A 23,198-nucleotide genomic window follows, 5' to 3' on the forward strand; every position below is an offset into this window, starting at 1 on the left:
TAAAAATAGTGCTATACCAGAACAGAAACCAATTTATAAGAAATCAATTAACAACCACATGCACATAAAAATAGTTTTTGATAAAAGAACAAGTCAATGGAGCCAACAACCAAAAACCCTAAAAAAAATCAGCCGTAGAGCCGTAGAGCCAACAACCAAAAACCCTAAAAAAAATTCTGTTCATCATCTTCGAAAAACCTCTCCAGAGACTGTAAATACATTGTTCATATTCATCCAACAACAATCACAATACACAGCCGCAAACACTAACCAAAACCCTAATTGTTCATCTTTCTCATACACGCAAACCATTCATCGGAAACAAAACCATTCACAAATCATCATCAAACATAACCAGACAAACATTCATCAAACCCAAACATTTGTTAATCACTTTCCTAATCAAACAAACCCTTCAGAAATTTGAGAGAGGAAGAGAGAATAAGAAATAAACTCAGAAAGGTCTCACCCGGTTTTGGTTTGTAGATTCAGAATCGAAACCGAACTCAGCAACAACACGAACCTCAACTCACCATAAACTCGTGTCGTGTGTTTTGGATCTGAAAGGAAGAAGAACGGCGGAGGTTGCTAGGGTTTCGGAGAGAGGACGGCGGAGCAACGAAGGAAGAAGAAAGATCTGAAACAAAACGCGTGTGTTTGTAAAATATATAATTTTTTAAATGGGCTACCAGAGCGCTTTTCAAAAGCGCTTTAATAACACCCCCTACTAGAGTGCTTTTATCCCAAAAGCGCTTTCGTAGCACCCACCCTATAAGAGCGCTTTTAAAAGCGCTTTCATAACCCCCCTACCAGAGCACTTTTTAAAAGCGCTCTCATACCCCCCCTACCAGAGCGCTTTTTAAAAGCGCTCTCATAACTCCCCCTACCAGAGCGCTTTTTTTGCATCATTTTTCCTTGTTTATTAATTTTGTTTTTAGCGAGCCCTACGAGAGCGCTTTTGCTAAAAGCGCTTTAGTAGCTGCGCTGCTACAGCTTAAATTTGGCGTAGTGCAAATTCAAACTTTTGTTTACATCCGGTAAAAGGAGAATTTTCTAAAAGAAATAGGAAAGGACCTTATAAACTTAGGGTAGATCTCTTAATTGCTTGCTCAAATCAAAACAAACAAATGTCTCATATATCATTGTTTTTCAAAATAAAACTTTCAAAAAAGACAATACTTGGTATATATATCCAAACAAGGATCATTACGAAGTTAAAACTCTTTTTTCAAAACATCTTTCAAAAGATAAAACACTTTGTATACATCCGCACAAGGATCATTACAAAGCCAATTTACAAAGGTATTTTAAAACCACATACAAGCATTTCAAGGCAAGACAAATGATTCAAAACAAGTGAGCTAAGTAATTAAGAGCCCATGGATAACCATGGATACAAAGGGGTGCTAATACCTTCCCTTTGTATAACCTACCCCCGACCCAAAATCTCTTAAAGGTCTTTTTCTGTTTCTTTTATAAACCTTTCCTTAATTGGATAAAATAAAAGTCGGTGGCGACTCTCTGATTTTCAAAACTCAAAAACAAAAGAAGAGTCAGTTCGTTTATCTCTCACGAGGGATAGAAAAAACCGAGGGCGACAATATGCAAGTGAAAAAAGTTCTTGCTAATGGTAAAAAGGGGGCTTTGAATGTAGGAGTTGTTCTTATTTTACCGGAGGGTTTTGAATTGGCCCCTCCTGATCGTTTTTTGCCCGAGATTAAAGAAAAGATAGGATCATAGCGAGGAGAAGATGTATTGATGTTTGGCGGAGCTACTGGTGCAAGTAATTTTGCCTTCAGCAAGTGTTGCCATGCCTGATTCAATGACATATTGATCTTTGTAAAGTTTCTTCTGGGCGCGTCTTGTCTGCACTGGTATCCTTGCTGTCGATTTTGTTGAGTTGGTGGTGTAGAAATCAGGACAGCTCCAACAGATTGGCTACTATCATTTTTGTTGCGACCCTTCTGGCCGTGCACATCATTAGCTTCAGTTCTCCCACTATAGGGCTTCTTCGTAACACCAGAAGAAGCAGCCACCTGAATCTTCCCACTTCGGATGCCACTTTCGACACGCTCCCCAGTCAATATCAAATCAGTAAAGCCAGTAGATGAGCTTCCCAGCAAATAACTTTAGAATGGACCAGTCAATGTACCCATGAACATATCTACTAGCTCTCTGTCATCCAGAGGAGGTTGAACTCTGCCAGCCAAATCCCTCCACTTCTGCGCATACTCCTTAAAACTTTCTCTCGGACTCATGGACATACTCTACAGTTGTGTACAAGTTGGTTCGAGATCAATGTTATATTGGTATTGCTTATAGAAAGCAACAACCAAGTCTTCCCATGTACGAATATTGGTACCCTCCAAATGATAGTACCATTCGATTTGAGTTCCAGACAAACTCTCTTGGAACAAGTGAATCCACAGCTTTTTGTCAGCGGTGTGAGGTTGGATCTTCCTCACATATGATTTTAGGTGCAGTTTGGGACAAGAGACTCCGTCATACTTTGCAAAGGTCGGGGTCTTGAACTTTGGAGGGATCACGACTCCTGAGATGAGCCCTAGTTCCTCAAAGTCTAGCCCTAGCACCTTTTGGATTTCCACAGCCTTCATTCGTTCCTCCAACTGTCTGTACTTATCCTCCGGATACTCTTCCTCATAGTAGTACTCTTCCTCTTCTTCGTCTTGCTTAACAGAACCATTATTGCTCTTTTGATCGGTCTTGCCACTATCACCGTCATCTTGTTCAGTCTCTTCTGGGATCTCGACTTCTTTGGCCTTTTTGAGAGGGCCTCGGAATCTCCTTCCCATGTTGAAAACACCCATGGGTTTCTTGGTTTTCTTCTCTTTCTTAGTAAGGAGTGTCTTCAACTCTTCTTGCCCTTTAGACAAATTCAAGATCAAGGCTTGGAATTTAGCATTTTGTGCTTGTAGATCCTTGACTGGTTACTTGAGAGGATTCATTTTCTTAGCTGAAATAAACAGCGAGAAGATGAGTATCCTGTTCAAAGAAACCTGCTATGCAATGTTATGAAATGATATGATCATGTTTATGCAATGTTTTCAAGGACCTTGAAATTTAAATTTGTTTAAACCAAACAAGAAAGAAACTTTCATTAATAATGTTAAAAAAACATAAAACTGTTTGCCATTTTTAGGCTTTACAAAGAAAGAAACTGAAATAGCAAAAATAAAAGCATAAAAAAGAAGGTCTTCAAGTCTCCCATGGACGCTTTCGCTTTGCACCAAGGAACGTGTTGATGCTCTGCTCGTCCTGAAGTTGCTTTACGAGCTTTAATACTTTCTTCTCTTTAGCGCGAAATTGAGCTTCAAAGGTGTCCCTTTCTTCCTTCAACTGGATCCAAGATCTCTTCAGCTCCTCAAGATTGGTAGGCATGTCTGGATGAAAAATAACCTGAGGAACATCTTCTTCGTATTCGGGCTCCACAATCATAGGTCTGACATGTGGATATGGCATGACAAAACGTTGAGCACGAGTGTGCACCCATCTGAGGTAAGCCTCTAAAGGAATGGAGTTCTTTTGCCCCAAGCTCTTGCTGTCAATCCTATTCACCATGTCCCAAGCACGTATAAACTTCTGAAGGTGACCTTGAGGATCATCTTCATAGTTGAACACAACGCCTTGTATAAGCATATGATGAATACCATCTCTTCGAGCGTAACTAAACTGACGTAGAGCCAACGAGGGATTATAAGTAATACCCCCCCTTATGCCAAGGAGTGGCACATTAGAGTATTGTCCACAACGGTCGATGATAATAACATTTTCCTTGGACAGAGAACACCAACAAATATTGGAATAAGAAAGCGACATTATTCTCCGATGCCACTTCTGGCCTTGGTCATTCCTCATTACCGATCGAGGAAGGTGCGAAAAAAACCACCTAGACAGCAGAGGTATACAACACATGAGATTTCCTCGCTTCTTCATCATACGAGTGTGAAGTGAGTGTAGAATATCTCCAAGCAAAGTAGGCACAAGATTGCGAGTCAAAAATATCTTGATGGCGTGCACGTCTATGAATTGGTCAGGATTTGGAAACAACACCAAACCATAGATGAGCAAAGCCAATATGTATTCGAAAGCATGATAACTCATGGAATCCGAGAATAATCAAGCCTTATCAATTAAGAACTTAGCGAGGAAACCCTTGACCCCACTCCTTGTTTCCCAATTATTCTCAATTTCAGACTTCTTCAGATGTAAAGCGGAGGCAATGACTTCAAGCTTTGGAATATTCTCTAAACCAGTGAATGGTAGCTGATTTCCAATAGGGATGTGAAGCATCTCAGAAAATTCCTCCATGGTGGGCACCAACTGATAATCGGGGAACGTGAAGCAATAATGCTCGGGGTCAAAGAATTGAAATAGCACACTCATAATTTCTTCTTCAAAACCTGAGGTAACCAAATCGAGTAGATGACCATGTATTTCGGTGAAACGAGAACCTCCAGGAACCTTTGATACCAATTCTTTCAGCTCGGAAGGTACTTTCACAAAGTTGACTCAGATAGTATTTCTGGTTTCCATGACCCTACAAAAAAAGAGAACAAGGATAAATATCTCGGTCCTTGAAATAGTTAGTGAAATGCTATGCGCATGATGTCATGATGCCAAGTAGATAACAAACACAAACAAGTCACACAAGAGCTTTAGGTTTAAGGCTTGCATGAGGTTCATTAGGTACCTACCCTCCCCACTGAAGTTTAGTTGGCTCAACCTGTCCTATATAAAGATCGGGTTCTAGGGAGCTCATATCATTGACCTTTCTCGAAGGCACTTATCTCAGTTCAGCGATCGAATCACCAACCGAAAAGGTCCTGAAAGTCCAGTCCATATGAGTGTATCTTCGAGTATCAACTAACTTCAGTCGGAACCAAAGCCAGCCATCTCGCTACTTTCTAAAAGGCCAAAGTTTAGTTCAACTAAGGTTCTAAGGGCTAATTAGTGCTTAATGACACCAAGCAACAACCAAGTGTTTCCTCGAGTCGGATCCCAAGGAACACCAGGACACACCAATGTGTCACACTAACGATGGCCACCATATCAACCACATCAGTATACGTTGTGCAGTCTCCTTGGTCTCATGCCATTTACCTAAGGTACTCAGATCCGGGTTAGAATCTTTCACATAAGTAAATACCCAAAACAATCCTTAAGAATAAAGCATACAAACAAACAATTAAAAACATTTATAATGAACTAAGCCCTAAGGTAAACCCCTCTTAAAGACTCCCCAGCAGAGTCGCCAGTTCTGTAACTCGGTGAACTGACTTTTATTTTTGTAAGCAACCAATGTTGTGGTGAGCAAGAGTCGCCACCGACTTTTATTTTGTCCAATTTTAGGAAAGGTAAAAGTACAAAAAAGACATTTTTTTTAAAAAGAAAACGGGCTCGGGGGGTAAGTTATGAAAAGGGAAGGTGTAAGCACCCTTTTCATCCGTAGTTATTTACGGGCTCTTGATTTGCTTAGCTCATGTTTGTTTGTTTTGAGTTGAAAAGGGGAATAAGGACTTTAGCGTGAATGCATAGCCTTAGTTTTTGAAAGAGTATTGAAAAGATGTTTTTAATTGAGCTAGGCATATTAAGAGCACTACCCTAAATAGTTGGTCTTTTTCTATGCTTTTTAAAGTTCCTAGGACTATCCATACTATATAGAAGTAGGTAGTCCTTGTTTATATTGGATGTGTGGGTCATCGAAGGGTCATCGAGGTCATTTGAAGGCAACAAGTAGAGGTACCTTTAGCAAATTCAAAGGGACGATCGTCACTTTTTCGTAGGCAACAGACGAGGGTCATCGAGGGACTTAGTGACGATTTTGTATTGAGGGACCTTTGCTAATGGGTACCTCTACATTTCGAGGGACACAACCTTATAATCGAAGGCAACCAAAGAGGGGTGTACCCTAAGGGTGAGTGCGTGCAAGTGTGTTGTATTCAATTATATTTATCTTGTTTTTTTAGTGTGATCTAACATTTTGTTTTTCAGTCTTATAACACAAACGTATCATATATCTAAACAAAATAATAAAATACGGAAATTGAAAAGTGATGGAATGTAAAGGACTCCTTTAAATATTTACATTTGACCCATATACATTCTAATATCTAAATAAAAGCAATAAAATAATAAAACATGCACCATACACGGGATTTTGAGATGAGAGAAGAAATCGGGAGAAAGTCGAGATTTTGATGGTTAATTAGCAAATTAAAATAAATCGAGATTACTTAATAAAATTTTAAATTTAAAACTAACTATTAGGTTATTTAAATAAACTAAATCTATTAAATTGATTAAATTCTAAATAAAAAAACGTTATATTTAAATTATTAAAAACCTAATTAATACTAGTTATTTTTTAATGATAAAAAAAACTAATTAAGAAACTAACTAAATTGAATTATATAATTAACCTAATATTTTTACTAATCAATTTTTATTAATTACCATTTTTAATGTAGAATAGGTTAGAATATGAAGATAATTTGGAAACTAAAAAAAATAGTGAAAAAACGCCCCCAGTCTGGTTCGAACTAGGGACCTGAAGGTCACAACATCATGTTTACCACCTGTGTTGCGTATCTGTGATGTTATTTAAATCTGAAACAAAATTTATATTGTAACACGTGATTCAAATGTTAATTTCAAAGCAAAGAGTCAAACGTGGGCCAGGTGTTGATTGACCGGCGAATGGGAATTGGAGAGAGGCTGCAGATGTTTTGACCAGCCATTAATGCATGGACACACATGTTGAGAAAAGTCAGCCTCGCTGACTAACGAATAACGTAGCGCCACATGACGGTCGCCCAGCCAAGGGGACTATTCATCACCTCCTTCTTTTTTCCTGCGGATTTCACCATGGATTTAGCTGCGGATATTGTTGCGAATAATCCTTCGAAACCTAAAAACTGCAAAAATCAATGCAAACAAAAACAAACAGGACCCAGATCTTTGTAAAAATGTCCCCTGAACACGAATATGGGGTTATTTTTATCATTTGAGCATTGCAAATATGGATTCGAAAGTCATATTTGTATGAACCCTAAACATGGCCATTCACGTTTTAGGTCTTAAACGAACCATGTACCACGTTAAACATGTTCAATTTGATCTCAAAAACACATTAAAGTGGTTAGTTCTAGTAAAAATGCAATAATACACGTGATTCGAAAAGATCAAGAACATGAACACAATTATGATTATGCTATGGGCATTCTTATGCATTAAACCTTATGATTATTGCTTTGTCCTTACCCTTTGATGTTTCAGGGATTGAATGGAGTGTATATTTGGCTTTGAATGGGGCTGCAACTTTGAAAACGAAAACTTCAAGTTTCTTGTGATTTTTGGCAAGTTTGAAATACTCTTGGAGGCTAGGGTTTCGTGGAGAGTGAGGCTGCAAAGTTTATGTATATATAGGATATCAAATTAGGGTTGAAAGAATGGAAGAAAATCATGTCTTGATTGAAAAATACTTGTTCTTCAAACTTGCACCAAAACTTTCCTTCTTGAGTTTAATCCTATTTTGTGCATGTTTTCACGACTTGTTTTGGCCCTTGGATGGACTTGAACCTGATTATATGGGTGAGAATATTCCATGGTATTTGATTTTTTTTTTGAATTTTAAATGAATAAATTCAATAAATAAAAGAATAATAACATGAATAAATATATATGGAATTTCCTTATGGGTCCCAACATGATTTTTAGCTTGATTAAAAAAAGAAAAAAATAAACACATAAATTTTCATCATTTAATTATGATTTTATTTGATTTTATTTGAATTTAAATGAATAAATTCAAACTAAAAGAAATAAAAATCATAAAATAATGATAAATATATTTATGGGCCTATTGTAAGCTTGGAATCACGTGGATGACATAAAATCATGGGCCCATTACTTAAAAAATGCAAAGTTCTTCACTTAGGGTTTCATGATTTTCTCCAAATTTCTCCAACTTCTGCCAGTCATAACTCTCTCAATGTTTATCATATGGGCATGATCTAGGACATTTTGGAAAGCTCAAGATGTCCTCTACAAGCTACTTTGGAAGTTTTTTTTTGCATTTGGAGACTTTATCGTGATGATATGGCTTGTGAGAAAAAACTTCTTTTTGCGAGCTTTTAGAAGAACCTGTAATGTTTTGGCTCATATCTTTTATGCGGAAGCATTTCTTGACCTTGGGCCCAACATCAAAGTTGTAGGGAATTGAATTTCCTTGAGAATAAGCTTTGGTTGGGGAATTTATGATGAACCATGTGGGAGATATGATCAGTCAAAGTTCAATTGACTTTCTCCTTAAAAACCCTAATTTAGTAACTTGGACCTTTGTTGATTTTCGAGCTTTCCTTGATGAGTCATGATCAACCCTTGATCAAATGATGAATGCGACTTCAAAATGTTGATGCTGACCAAAAATCAGAAGTTTTGACTGTGATTTGATCATAGTTGACTTTTAACCTAGCATAGTCGACTGTTGACTTTTTGAGCCATTGATCGAGAAACCTTGTGAATCGAGGCTTGAAAATTGATATGAGGATACCCTGGGTCCTAGAGGATACCATGAAGTACATTTGAGGCCTTAGAAGTTCAGTTTCCTTGAAAAGAATCACAACCCTAATTTTGGGCCATGTCACCTAGGGGACGCCTTTATTTGGTGAAAACCTTGAATACTCTTGGGCAATCGAGGATATTTGAGTATGAGGAGACAAATTGTCTTGAACTATAGTGGGCAAATTTTAGGGTATGACACATATGTATTTTAAATGATGTGTCAATAAGAAGGGACAAGTCTTAGTGGGTCAAATTTGGGGTATGACAAATTGTCTTGCCAGATTGATGGAGTGTAAATTGTTCTATATTATATTTAGAGGATAGTCGTTCACCATTCTGCGTGAACCTAAGGGAGAAGTGGCTAGAAAATAATTGGAACATATTGAATAGTTCATAGACTTGAGTTTGTATGCGAGTTAACACCGTGGATTGGAAGGTTAAGGATATCAAGGGGGAACAATGATTTTCTAGTGGATAGTAGAAAGAGTCAAAAGCTAGATGTGAAACTTGAAGATATAGTAGTTAGTAGAAATTAAAATGAGGACAATGACTCAAGATAGATGACCAGAGTGGCGCAGCCAAAGCGTGATGTGGCGCCGTTCATTATGTTTGTATGACTTGTTAGGAGTCCAGGGTTAAACATCTGAAGCATGTGAACCTGATGCAAACCATTGGACATTTCAGAACGGAAGTGATAAGTGAAAGGTTTATATATTATCTGGGTTGCTACCATGTCAATAGATGTATTTGTTTGCATGTTCGATTGGTGGAGCATAGCATTATGGTACTAGTGTTGTGTGTTAATGTTGTTGATATTATGGTTATGTTGATATGCTTATAAAGGTGTTGCTATGTGGTGAAAAGATAGAGAAGATGTTCATGTCATGAAACTTTACGTTTTTAAACTATATTGTTGCCTCGTTTCTATATGGCAAGGGTTCGAGTGTGAGTAGATCACTCCTAAGAAGGAAAATTATAGAAACAATTACCTACAATGATGGTAAAGATCTTGTGGTGTCCAGTTCAAAAGTGAACGGGATCCTAAGGTGATAGATCTTGTATCTTGGGGAGATGGAACAAGGAATGAAATGAACATGTGCGTTCATAACTCGATAGCAATACATATTGTTGGAATATTGGGGTTGATTATGTGGGATTATGGTTAGTGGTATTCGAAATATGGCCAAACGTGATGTGGGAGCTGGAGAGTAGGAGGCGAGATTCATATCCGAAGTTGTTTGCATCAGATAATTTTCGAGGACAAAAATATTCTAAGTGGGGAGAGTTGTAACACCCCAAAATTTTTAATTTATTATTTGATTGGTTGGCTGTGAATAATTGTGGGTCTTGGTGATTTATGAAGATGCATTGGGTGGTTTGGTGATAATATGTGGGGTAGTGTCGGATTAAGGTAATATGGAAAGTTATTCTAATTTAAATAATTAAATTGAAAATTATTTGGATTTATAAATAATTGTTAGAATTATTTTAATAATTAAAATTGGATAATATGAGTAGAGATAACGAGGGCAAGATGGTCATTGCATATGGTTTAGTGAGGGTAAGGAAGGAAGACCATAATATGGGTTTAAGGGTCATACAAGTAAAAAGAAAGAAGTAGAGAGAGGAATCATATTTTTGGAACGATCGTAACATTGGAGAAGAGGAAAAAGAGTGAGAAGAGAAGCTAGGGCTTGGGGAGGATTTCCATGAAAGAAGAGGAGAAAAGCTCAAGCTTGGGAACATCAATCTAAGGTAAGGGTGGGGTTCCAACTTTCTAAAGGAATTGTATAATGGTCAGTATGTTGGAATTTAATTGTCATGGTTATTGTATGATTTTGTTCATAAAATTGTTTATGTGTATGTGTGAATCCCTATATGATGAATTGTTGATATGTTGTAGTTTGGAGAAATCAAATGATTGATGAACCATAATTGATGTGGTTCTTGTGTAATTTTGATGTTAAAATTATACATTTGATGGAATTGTTGATGGTGGATGTGGTGTTGATTGGTGTGGTTGCGAGACAGTGTTAGAACTGAGTTATGGGTGTTTTCGGTGAAAAATATTTGGGGTTAGGAACTTTGAAAAAGTGATGATTTCGTATTAAAATATAAGCTAAATGATTTGTATGAAAAAATGGGTTTTGGGATGACTTGAAGTGATTTTTTGTTTTGAAAAAGTTGCAAAAAAGTGCTTTTGTCAGTGATGTAACCTGTTATATTGAAAACGTGTTTTTAGGCTATTTTGGTTGATGTAACCGATTACATGGTTGAGGTAACCAGTTAAATAAAAGAAAAATGGGGTATTTTCGCTACTGAAACTGATGTAACTGGTTACATGAATGATGTAACCCGTTACATCACTGTTGGCAGATTTTTCATAACTTTTGATCCGTAAGTCCGATTGACGTGTCGTTTGAAGCGTTAGAAAGCTTGAAATGTGCTCTTTGATGGTCTCAAATTTCTGGAACTAGATTTTAATAATGTGGAATTAAGTTTTGTGTTGTTAGTGTATGTTGCAGAATGATGTCGGTGTTTGTATCTTCGTAAAGCATTGAAAACTTGTAACTTTTGAGTCGGGTGTCCGTTTGACGCACTTTCTAAACATACGGGAAGCTAAAATATTTTCTAACCAATATAAAATAATTTCAAATAAATTAGGTAATTATTTAGTGGTGTTCGACCCTATTCCGTGCAAAATTTTGCTTATTATACTGAGGTGTATATGTTGTTATGTGTGACGATGTTGTATTTATGTAATAACGTAATTTTGCGTTATTGATATGAAATATACTTGATGAATTGATAACATGCATAGTAAATTATGATACTATGATGTTTTTTGGTTGTGATGTTATGTTACTATTATTGATTGTAATTAGATGAAGCGTTAATACGTGTGGAATTTGTGATAAATTGAATTGTATAATATTCTTGTATGATGGAGTAATTTGAGGGAGAATTACGGTGAGTATGTGACTCATGGGTGATCAATGGGGATCGTGGTGTGCATAATGTTATTATGTTTGTGTAATATTCTTGTGCGTTGGAGTAATTCGGAGGGAGAATTACGGTGATCAATGAGGATCGTGGTGTGCATAATATTATTATGCTTGTGTTCGATGATGTGTCATGCATTCATATCATTATGTGGAGATGAGTCTAGGTGGGAATCCATGTTGGGTGCCTAGCCTCGTCCAGACTCTCGGGATAGATTCGTGTTGAGATAAGTCGTAGTTTGGGGGAACGCTTAAGACTTATCTGGATTCCGACGGGAACCGGGTTCAATGTATTGAACCGTATTGGTTGTGTTGGTACCGCATGCATTATGTCGTGATGGGTGAAATCACTTTGCATACAAAATTGAAATGTGAATTGCGCATTGAGAATGTGCAGGATGTTGTTATATGAATTAATTGTGTAGGTGATCATTGTGCTGATTTGCATTACATAATTGCTATCATGATGGTTGGGTTGTGTGATTTGTGTATGTATTACATGATAATTGTTGATATGTGTGAGATGTGGAATGTATGGCTTTGCATGATGATCTTGCTATATATTTATTATTATACGTTCTTTTATATTGTTGAGATATCTCACCCCTTCTGTTTGAATGTTGCTTCCACGTGGGTAACGTGCAGGTAATAACGATTAGTGCACTTTTTGGAAAATGTTGATCTTCCTGTTGCTTATATCGAGTCGGGTCATGCTCTGATACGTAACACCAGGGGGGATGAATGCTTAGTTACTTTTGTTGTCTTTGATGATTGTTTGGAGTCTTACGAACTCCACATTATTGGAATAAATATTGTTTATGTTGGATGCAAATTATTTTGATAACATTATGTGATTCTTTTTCCGCTGCGTAATAAATTGGAAGTTGAAAATTATAAAGTTTTGGTTTCGTTCATCCGTAATATTTGTTATGTATCTATTTAAATAATTGAGCAGGTTTAATATGTTGAAAGTGTGACATCCTAGTTGTAAGTTTGTTATTTTGAAAATTTTACTATGATTTTATATTAATAAACGTCGGGGAAATTAGGGTGTTAAAACAATCACTATTCCACCTGGTCGTCTGACATTTTCTTAGCAATTTGAATATTGGTTCACAAGTGGCTGTAAGATGAGAGATGAATCTAGCAATATAGTTCAACATCCCTAAAAACCACGAACCTCTTTTTCTGTTCTCGGCTCAGACATCTCTTGTATAGCTTTTATTTTTGCAGGATCAACCTCGATACCCTTTCCGCTAACAATGAAGCCCAATAACTTTCTAGATCGCACCCCAAAAGGTGCACTTGTTTGGATTCAACCTCAGTCTGAATTACCGAAGCCTTTCAAACAACTTCTGCAAATGAACCAAGTGCTCTTTTTCAGTGTGAGATTTTGCGATCATGTCGTCAACATACACCTCAATCTCTTTGTGAATCATGTCATGAAAAAGAGTCACCATGGCACGCTGATACGTTTCCCCTGCATTTTTCAACCCAAAAGGCATCACCTTATAGCAGAAATTTCCCCACGGTGTGATAAACGTTGTTTTCTCCATGTCTTCTGGTGCCATCTTGATCTGATTGTACCCAGAGAAGCCATCCAAGAAGGAAAACACCTTGATAGAAGCCGTATTATCCACCAACACATCAATGCGGGGAAGAGGAAAATCATATTTAGGACTCGCCCTATTCAAATCCTTGTAGTCAACACACATCCTGACATTTCTATCCTTCCTAGGCACAGGAACAATATTAGTAACCCATGGTGGGTAATTCACAACTTGTAAGAAGCCAACATCAAACTGTTTCTCCACCTCTTTCTTAATCTTCTCAGACATATCTGGGCGAGTCCTTCGCAATTTTTGTTTGACAGGAGGACAATCTTCCTTGAGAGGTAGGCAATGTACCACAATATCTGTATCAAAACCTGGCATATCGACCATGCAAAGATATCCGCATACTCTTTCAACATAGCAATTAGCCTCTGCTTCACACTATTCTCAAGTATAGCCCCTATCTTGACTTCTATGATCTGCTCTTTCTGTTCCTGTTTCAACAATTTGACCAACTCATTGGGAGATCACGTTCTTCATAAGCTTCCTCCTTGACTTGATAAATCGGATTATCAAAGTCATAATGAGCGATAGCAGAACCGTTACCAATAGAATCCGGGGTGGTGAAACATCTGCATGATTGATGTTTTATTTTATTTTTTTTACTATTTTGAACTTTGTGCAAGTGGGTGCAAAAGGAAACATTGTCATTTAAAGGTAAAAGTTTTAAAAGAAAGACAAGGAACAAAACATTTGAATGCACAAAACATCCTTTTATTTATGATTAACTTTAAAAAAAAGTGAACTGTGTGGCCCTACAAATGATTCACTACACCTTGGGCAGAGCGTATGAATTATTGCATGATAAGAAAAGTAAAAAATAGAATATTACTCCTGAGCTTGTGTGACTTGGATGACATCCTTGATTGTCCAGTTATCGAGTGCTCTTCCAGGAATACTTGGGCGGATCCAGATATCAAAATCACAATCACTATACCCTTCTTCACCATCGACGATGGCACAAACATGGCCATCTTGGATAACACCGCCACTCACAAACTTGACCGGATTGAAACATGCTGCTGGAGGCGCAAGACTTTTCCTACCAGGGCTGAAACCAATACCATTCTTATTGAACTTGGGGCGTACATCAATCATCTGTCCCCATCCCGCATTATTACCAGTTTCAACAACCACCTGCGCATCCTTCAAGGAAGACATAACTGTTTCAGGCTTCTTCACCTCATAAAGAGGAGCTTTCACCACATTCACAACTTCAAACGATTGAAGTAGAGTCTCATGTACTTCTCCCTCAATATAATACGGTGGGAGAACTGACTTTTTTGAAATATGCGGATAGCAAGAGTCGCCATCGACTTTAATTTTATCCAATTAGGAAAGGCAAAAAGAAGAGGAAAGACCTTTTGAAAAGATTGAGTTCGGGGGGTAGGCTATACAAGGGGAAGGTGTAGGCACCCTTTGTATCCATGGTTATTCATGGGCTCTTAATTGCTTAGTTCACTTGTTTTTGTTTGAAATAAATGTAGTGTGTGTTTAGAAAAACAATTTGGAAAAGAACTTTAACTTTGTAATTAAAGTGTAGCCTTTTGAAATTGTTTTGAAAAGAGGTGTATGAAGTAATTTGAAATGTTTTTGAATTGAGCAAGCAATTAAGAACTATCTACCCTAAGTTTAAAGTCTTTCTTGTTCTTAAAGTCTTTCGTTAAGAGAAAGAGACTATCCACACCATTAGTCAATGGGAAGTCCTTTCATTGGATGCATTCGGGACATTGAAGGGTCATCGAATAGTCATAGGGGCTATCCATACCATAAAGAGGGTAGGAAATCCTATGCATTGGATGTGAATAGTCATAAAGGCAACAAGTAAGGATACCTTAGCATTCGAAGGGACTATTATCAAGATCATTTATATCGTAGGGAACATCGAAGGGACCATGATCTTTAAATCGGAGGGACTAATGATTTAATTCGGAGGGACATTTGCTAAGGTATCCCTACGCTCGAGGGACTTGACTATTATTCGTCGAAAGACAACATAAGAGAGAATTACCCTAAAGGTGAGTATGTGAACAAAAGTGGTTGATTTATTTAATCCTGAAAATTAGGGTTATTCTAGTTTGATTTTATCTTGCCATACAATCCTATTATCATCTAACAGTTATATAGTGCAGAAAATAAAAGCAGAAAAAATAAAGTCTTACGCTATTACAAGGCTTCAGGGAGGGGGATTACATAACCAAAACGGGAAAGGCAGAAAATAAACCTACAACTATTACAAAGCTTTGGGACAATTACAATAAGAAATTATGCGGAAAATAGATCTAATTATTATTACAAACCCAGAGCAGATACAAAAATAAGGCAAGATAAACTCAAGCAATCGAGAAGTAAAGATGAAGGAGGAGAGAAAAATAAAAGGGTTAAGGTAAAAAAACCAAAATAATAAACCAAATTTATTGGTTAAAAACCTAATGGGTAGAAACTTAAACTCATGGTTAATGGGCAACACCTACCTAAAGTGTTCCTAAGATTTTCTATGGTTTTTGAAGTTAAGGCTAAACCTAATTGAATTAATTATAAACCTAAGGTTAAACAAAAATTGTTAAAAAACCTAATCCTAATTAAATTAAAATCAACTTAATTATTTAACCTAATTTTAAATCCTAATTTATTAAATTATTATTAAAAAAACTAAACAATTTAACCTAAATAAATTTAATTAAATTATTTAATCTAAAAACTAAATTATTTAAAACTAAATTCTATTATTATTTTTTTTAAAAAAGAGTTAAGTGTAAAAAAAAGAATTAATTAAGAATAATAAAAAAGATTTTAGTTAAAAAAAGAAGAAAAAGAAGTAGTTATAATTAAAATTAAAAAAATTAGAAAAAAATTTAGCAAGCAATCTGGTGTGGCGCATGCTAGAAAGTCCATGGTCTACCAATAGGGTTTTCGAAGATGCAAAAGCTTTATGCCCTAACAATTGTAAACCTATATTCCTACACTGAAAGGTTTGGTGATGAGAAAAGAAAAAAACAGAGTTAATGGTTAATTAAAAAATAAAGTGAAAAACTAGTGTCAGGAATGAGAGATAGGATTTACACCCGCTCCTCTTTGGCCAAAGAAAGTACCTGCAAAAATAGGATAATAATAATAATAATAATAGTAATAATAATAATATAATAAAAATAATAATAGTATAATAGTAATAACAACAATAATAATATAATAATAATAATAATAGAAGTAATTAACAAAAATGATTAGTAATAATAATAATTATAAAAAAAAAGTTAGTAATGATAATAGTTACAATAATAAAATAAAATATTATAAAAAGGGTTTGGCCTCATATAATCTACAATTTCCCCAAGAAATAAAGAAGGGTTCAGAAAGTTATATCATGGCTAAAAGGGCAAAAATTTCCAAGGGTTTAAAAAAAAGATTATAATCGTAAAAACATAAATTTAAACTAAAATGTAGCAACAATGGCCAAAACAATGATTTTAAAAAAACAGGCCCCAGGTATCATCATTAGCAAAAAATACTACTGTAATTCTAGACAAAGTATTTGAAAGAGGTTTTTAAAAAGGTTGAAAGAAAGTGTTTCGAAAAATAAATAGGAGGTTAAAAACATAAGAATTTTGATAAAAGGTGGCCTCAAGTATCATCATTGGCCAAAAACCTTTTGAAAGATTTAAAATTGAGAAATTTTTTTGTAAAGGGAGACCTCGTGTTAAATCATTGGCCATGAACCAAGAAAAAAAACAACAAAATATATTGAACAGACTCTTGAAAGAAAAGATATTGAAGAAAAGTGTGTAAAAAAATGTTAGTATAGCGTAGAAATTGCGGTGAGTTGTTTTGTATGTATAGAAATTAGGAATGGAGAATGAGGTTGAATGTGTTAAAAAAAGGTTTAGTTGTAAGAGAGTGAATTGAAAAGTTGGTAATTGTTAGTTTCTAATAGTGTAGAAGCTGGTGCTATTTATACATGAAAAATAGGCCAACTAATAAAGAAATAAAAAATCAAATATTAAACATTCATTAAAACCCCAAATCAAATAATTTGATTGTGATGATTAACAAATATTTTCCTAAAAATATGTACTTATTCCCCATGATATGAAAAGTGCTACAAATAGAACAAATAAGGTTAAAAACTTCCTTTTTTGGATTTTTCGAATATTTTATGATTTTTGGTGATTTTTTGACTAAAAAATGCATAAAAGTGAAAATTGACTATTTTAAAAAATGTCTATTTAATTAGTGCGAAAATTAAATTAAAATAATAATAAAAATTCAATTTTTATGATTTTTGAATAATGGAAATAAAGTTAGAATTAAAATTAGAAAACAAATAAAAAAGGTGAAACGTTAGAAGTGAGATTCAAGCCCGGGACCTCTCGCTCATGTACCTTTTAACCTCAAATCCTTACCAACTGTGCTACGTCACTTATTCGAAATAAAATGACGTTTGCAAATGTATGAGGGAAAATTTTGTGGTACAACACTCAATTTCAACATATTTGAAAGAAGACATATGGCTAACAATGTAGTCTTCCTCACCACACACCGTCACGACTTTCCCGTCAATTGGATACCTCAATTTCTGATGGAGAGTGGATGTCACAACTCCAGCTTTGTGAATTCGGGGTCGTCCCAACAAGCAACAATAAGCAGACTGAATATCCATCACATAGAAAGTTGTTGTGAAAACCTGTGGACCAACTTGAATTGGTAAATCTACTTCTCCAAATACGGATCTCATTGAACAATCAAAAGCATAGACTACCAACTCACTAGGTCTCAACTCAACACCAGCATAATCAATTCTCATGAGGGCCGATTTGGGAAGCACGTTCAAAGAAGAACCGATATCAACCAAAACAGAGACAAATTCGTCCCTTTACACTCGATGGAAATGTGAAACGCTTTATTGTGGTTTCTTCCCCCTGGAAGGAGATCACGATCGGTAAACCCCAAACTGTTTCCTGCTGAAATATTATTGGCCACCGCCTCCAACCAATTCACGAATATCTCTTGCGGAACATAAGCATTATTCATAATTCTCAACAAAGCATTCCGATGAACTTCTGAACACATTAGCAAATGCAAGATGGAAATCTTCGATTGAGTCTGGCCTAACTGATTAACAATCTTATAGTCTGACTTCCTGATAATTCTCAATAACTCTTCTGCATCTTTGGAAGACACAACATTATAGGATGCCCCTTTCTGAATCGAAGGATTATTCTGACTATCAATCGACACTTGTTTGCCTTTGGCCTTCGCCAAAGGATCTGCATTGTCTTGTACTTGCTAAGGAGAAAACACTCTGCCAATACGAGTAATTCTACTAGTACCAGCAAAATTATCAGCATTGGCGTTCGCGACTTCAACAAAATTTTCTTTGGCCGGTCTATCCTGTTCTTTGGTACCATAATAGTATACATCGGAGCCATAATGCCAAGGAATGGCTTTCTCGCTTTCATACGAAACTGAGCCCTGACACGCACTTGGAAAAACTAAATGTGTCATTCTTAAAAATGATAGCGTTGCACCTATTCTAAATGCACCAACTCGTAGCCAACCACACCACTGCTATAATGATCCTCTTGGCTTTCCTCTTCACCTTCTCATCAATACTAATGAACCCCACAAACTCCTCCAAAGTTAAAGAGTCAACTGCACCAACCCATTCAAAGAATTTTCTCCATAAATGCGAAAGAACATTGCAACCCCCTAAAAGATGAAGAATACATTCCTCCTCCAAAGCACAAAACAAAAAAAGATAATCACAACCATCCAACACAATTCCCCTCTTTTTTAATTGATCCTTCGTGGCTAATTTGTTGTGAAGGACCCTCCAACCAAAATAGAGAATTTTTGGAGGTGCTTTAACCTTCCATAGAAACTTTGTAGCTTTCACAATGGAAGGTTCAATAGGGGGACCAGATAGCCTAGTTTTAAATCTATTATAACAAGAATTGACCGAAAAAACATCCCCCAAATTGTTGTTCCAACAGAACCGGTCCTTCGAATGCTCCTGCGGAACGATGTGTCTGAAGCTGTCACGAAACTCTTGCTCTATGATTCTGTCTGCAGTGCTGCTATCAATGAAAAAGTCAGTTTCAAACTACTCCCGACCAACTTCCGTGTATCTTCCCGCATCAGCTACAGACATAGAGTCGCAACGAGCTAGAACAAACACTTTCGTAAACGCTTGGCACATCGGCTGATTTCCTGCCCAAAGGCCATACCAAAAAGGTACGACATTGCCATTTCCCACCTTGCACTTAATAGCACCTGCAAAATTATGATTTAATAAGAAAACATAGTTGTCGGATAAAAGAACATCCCTCCACCATATTGAATCGCTTTTATTAACTACGGAGACATCACCAACGAGAACTTTTAGCTTAATATTTCCGTATCTAGAAGCAAGAATATCTCTTCACAATGCATTTTCCTCCACTAAAATCCTCCATTTCCATTTTCTAAGTAAGGCCACATTCATTACTTCCACATTCTTAACACCCAATCCGCCTTCTTCCCGGGTTTTGCAAACAGAATCCCAACTCACCCAATAGATAGACCTTTTAGACTCACTCCCATTCCATAGGAAATTGGATTGAATAGCCCGAATTTTGTTTAGAATCTTAGATGGCGCTTTGTAAAAAGAGACGGGTGTGTTTAATCATACCGTTTTAAATGACAACTAAAATTAGTATTAATATGAAAATGTCAAAGATACTTAAAGTATCGATAATATCATACATGTTCATCAATATTAATTAATTTCTTTTAATTATATTTTGTCAAACAATAAATCTACAAATATCTTATTTCATCTTCTTTTTTTTATAAATAAACATAAATCTACAAATGTTCTTAACCCGTGCAGACGATTTAAATATGCTTTTTTAAAAATAAATATAAATCTACAAATGTTCTACAAATAGAAATAGATAAAAAGAACATTAAAATATTTTTTTTTTAAATTTGAATACCAATTAAAATTGAAAACTATTCATCTAAGAACTTTTCATGGGACACTATCACCATAATACATGTTTTATTTTAATAAACAAAATATTATAAATATTTATAATTAGAATAAACTAACTATTTTCAATAGACACTATCACCACAATACATTTTTTATTTAAACAACAAAATATTATAAATATTTTTAATCATTAGTGATATTTGTAAATATTTATAGTTATTAGTCATATTTGTAAATATTTATATTTATTAGACATATTAAATTTATCATGCTGGTGATTTGATAAATATGTTTTTTTTTTAAATATTTTCACTTATTAGTCATTTTATAATAACAATTGTATATCACAAACAACCTAACCTTATCAAATTATCTAAGATACGAATGACTATTGCATTTCCATCTTTTTTTTACATACCTACTATATATAGATTCATTTCATCTATATTATATTTTGTGAATCTTAAATTATTCATCTTAAGATTTAATTTATCGGTGTGGATGCACGAGTCTTCTACTAGTATAAACTAGAGAAAAAACCATCTTCAATATAATTCTTTTTCGACTTACTGATTTAAGAATTTTTTTAATTCAAATTTACTTAAGTAATATAGAGTTATTAGTTACTTTATAAACTACTTTTATAAAAATAATTATTTTTATAGTAAAATAATTTAAATCTATTTATTCTTACTACTTACGATATGAATACTTTGTTACCCTTTAAATTTGATTGAACATATATCTATTATTCATTCAAACAATTTTATTTAATACTATATCACTTCTTTATTTTACTACAATGCCACACTTATGAAAACTATAACCCACACTGCCACACTTTAAAACAAAATACCCAACCTGCCACATTTTCCCTTTGTGTTCGTCCAGGTATTGGACGAGAAAGTGAACTTTTTTCCCAGTAGGGGTTCGGTAAGGGGTTGGTCGACCCAGAGCTATTTTTTTTTTATTTTGAATTATTAATGATTTTTATGATTTTTTTAATATTAATAATTATTTATTTAAATTATAAAATGAATAAAATAAAATATTTAATTATTAATTTAATTTTATAATAAAAAATAAATGTAATAGTTTTTTTTATTAATGCCATAAACAATTTTAAAAAAAAAAACCTATTTTTCTTTGGCTTTTGCTGGACCACATGATCCCCTGTGTAACAGAGGGTAGGAAATTTGTTCTGCTTCCCCTTGCAGTATTGTGGTTCATCGTTTGGTGGAGGTTTCCTTTGTGGAGATTCGTCTCTTGAAAGATATTCATCATGCTGCGATGAACTGTCGCCCATTGCGAAAGCCAATTATTCCGTAGTTGGAGGCGATAAATTCAAAAACTCATCATCAGTGAGTTGAATGTTGGGGAGTGGTTGAATGTTTGGAAAATAGGCATTCGTAGCGTGACATGTATATGGGAGTTGAGAGAGTGAAGGGTTATGGGACTGCGGTTGAGACTGGGAGAATGGGTAGTCGAAGTTGGGTAGAGGGATTGGGTTGAATTGTAGTGGTGGTCGAAGTGTTGATTGTTGTTGATATTATTGTTGATAGTAGTAGTAGTTTTTCTTGGGGGGGGGGGGTTGGGTGTAAGGACTTGGATGTTGAGATGTGGCGGTAAAAAACACGTGTTGTTGTATGGTTTAGGTGTGATGGTATGTTTGTTGTGGGAACGAAAAATTTTGGGTTTGGAATTGTGTTGGGTTCATTTGTGGGATTTCTTGAATAGAGGGAGGTGGGGCTGTTTGTTGTGTTGCGGAAGAGAAGGCATATTGACGGGGGTCTTCCTGAAACTGTTCTTGAGACAAATGCATAAATGGCATATTTCTAAACCAATGTATATATTCATCATTGTGTTGCAGAGTAGTACTCACTTCCCCAAGCAATACCAATTTTTTTCTATTTTTCCAGTCATTCTTCTCACTAATGTTAAAATTGATATATGCAGCATCCCTTATATCGTTCTTATCTGTTTTGTGGTATTCTCAAAGACATCTCGGCGGAGTAGGGATGGGTTGAGTAAACCCAAACTGAAGTCTCACCTTGTCAGCTTGATGCATTTCCACCATATGGAAACATATAATATAACACCATATGGAAACATATAATATAAGTAGTCGCACTCCTCACCCGACTATCTCGTCGAGCACAAGAAGGGTAATTTGTGTAGGGCCTCCACAAAAACTGCAACAAAAAAAATTAATAATTAGAGTTCAAACTTGTATCCACATAGATGATAGAGTTAATATATGATACGGTTATAAACTTACATCTCTATGAACCATGTGATCCAGTACGAAACGATATCCACCTAAATAAGCACAAGGACTTGCAAAATATTCCATACCTCGTTGATCAAACAGTCATATTAAATGAAATAAAATAACAAAAAAAAATGTAGCATATTCTTTTTCCTAAAAAATAGGCTATTTATATAACCATTTGATCAAATACTATTAATGGTTGAGATTTGGTGTAAGTCTTTTAGACTTACACCTGATATCAATGGATCCTGCTTATATATATATATATATATATATATATATATATATATATATATATATATATATATATATATATATATATATATATATATATATATATATATATATATATATATATATATATATATATGAAGAAACCAAAATGAATTAACAATAAGATAACCCTCTAGCATAAGAAGTACCATAGGTTTGTTGCACCTCAAAATTTTCCCTCCTAGTTTGTTTTTAATTGGCTTAAGCTTTGCATTAGGTCATATGCATACATACATGTCATTGGCTCTATGATTATCGGATCAAGGTTTCTTTGCTCAAGAGTTACAGCAAATTATCATTTCGTCATTTAATACAATGAGCAATAATTCAGGTTTCTTGAAGTTCGAATACAGTCTGCATATTTTCTCAAGCTCTTTAATCAGGAACTAATCAAGTCTTCATCATAACAAGCGCCCATGTGTTTTAGTGTGCTTCGAATTGCAGAAGAAATCAAGTGTTGTCGCTGCTTTGAGGAAGTTCAG

The 23,198-nt window shown here is 35.2% G+C and overlaps 1 protein-coding gene across 1 annotated transcript; it reads right to left on the reverse strand.

Annotated features, from left to right (window-relative positions):
* Positions 1–3,216: 3,216 nt before the first annotated feature.
* On the reverse strand, positions 3,217–4,122 carry LOC131616854 (uncharacterized). The gene has a single exon (XM_058888311.1). The coding sequence runs from the start codon at positions 4,120–4,122 to the stop codon at positions 3,217–3,219; it is 906 nt and encodes a 301-aa protein (XP_058744294.1).
* Positions 4,123–23,198: the final 19,076 nt, after the last annotated feature.

Source organism: Vicia villosa, linkage group LG7, assembly GCF_029867415.1.
Source record: "Vicia villosa cultivar HV-30 ecotype Madison, WI linkage group LG7, Vvil1.0, whole genome shotgun sequence".
NCBI classification, from domain to species: Eukaryota; Viridiplantae; Streptophyta; class Magnoliopsida; order Fabales; family Fabaceae; genus Vicia; species Vicia villosa.

Coding starts and splice junctions, on each gene's coding strand:
- LOC131616854 (XM_058888311.1), bottom strand. CDS start 4,122: ATGAGTTATCATGCTTTCGAATACATATTGGCTTTGCTCATCTATGGT.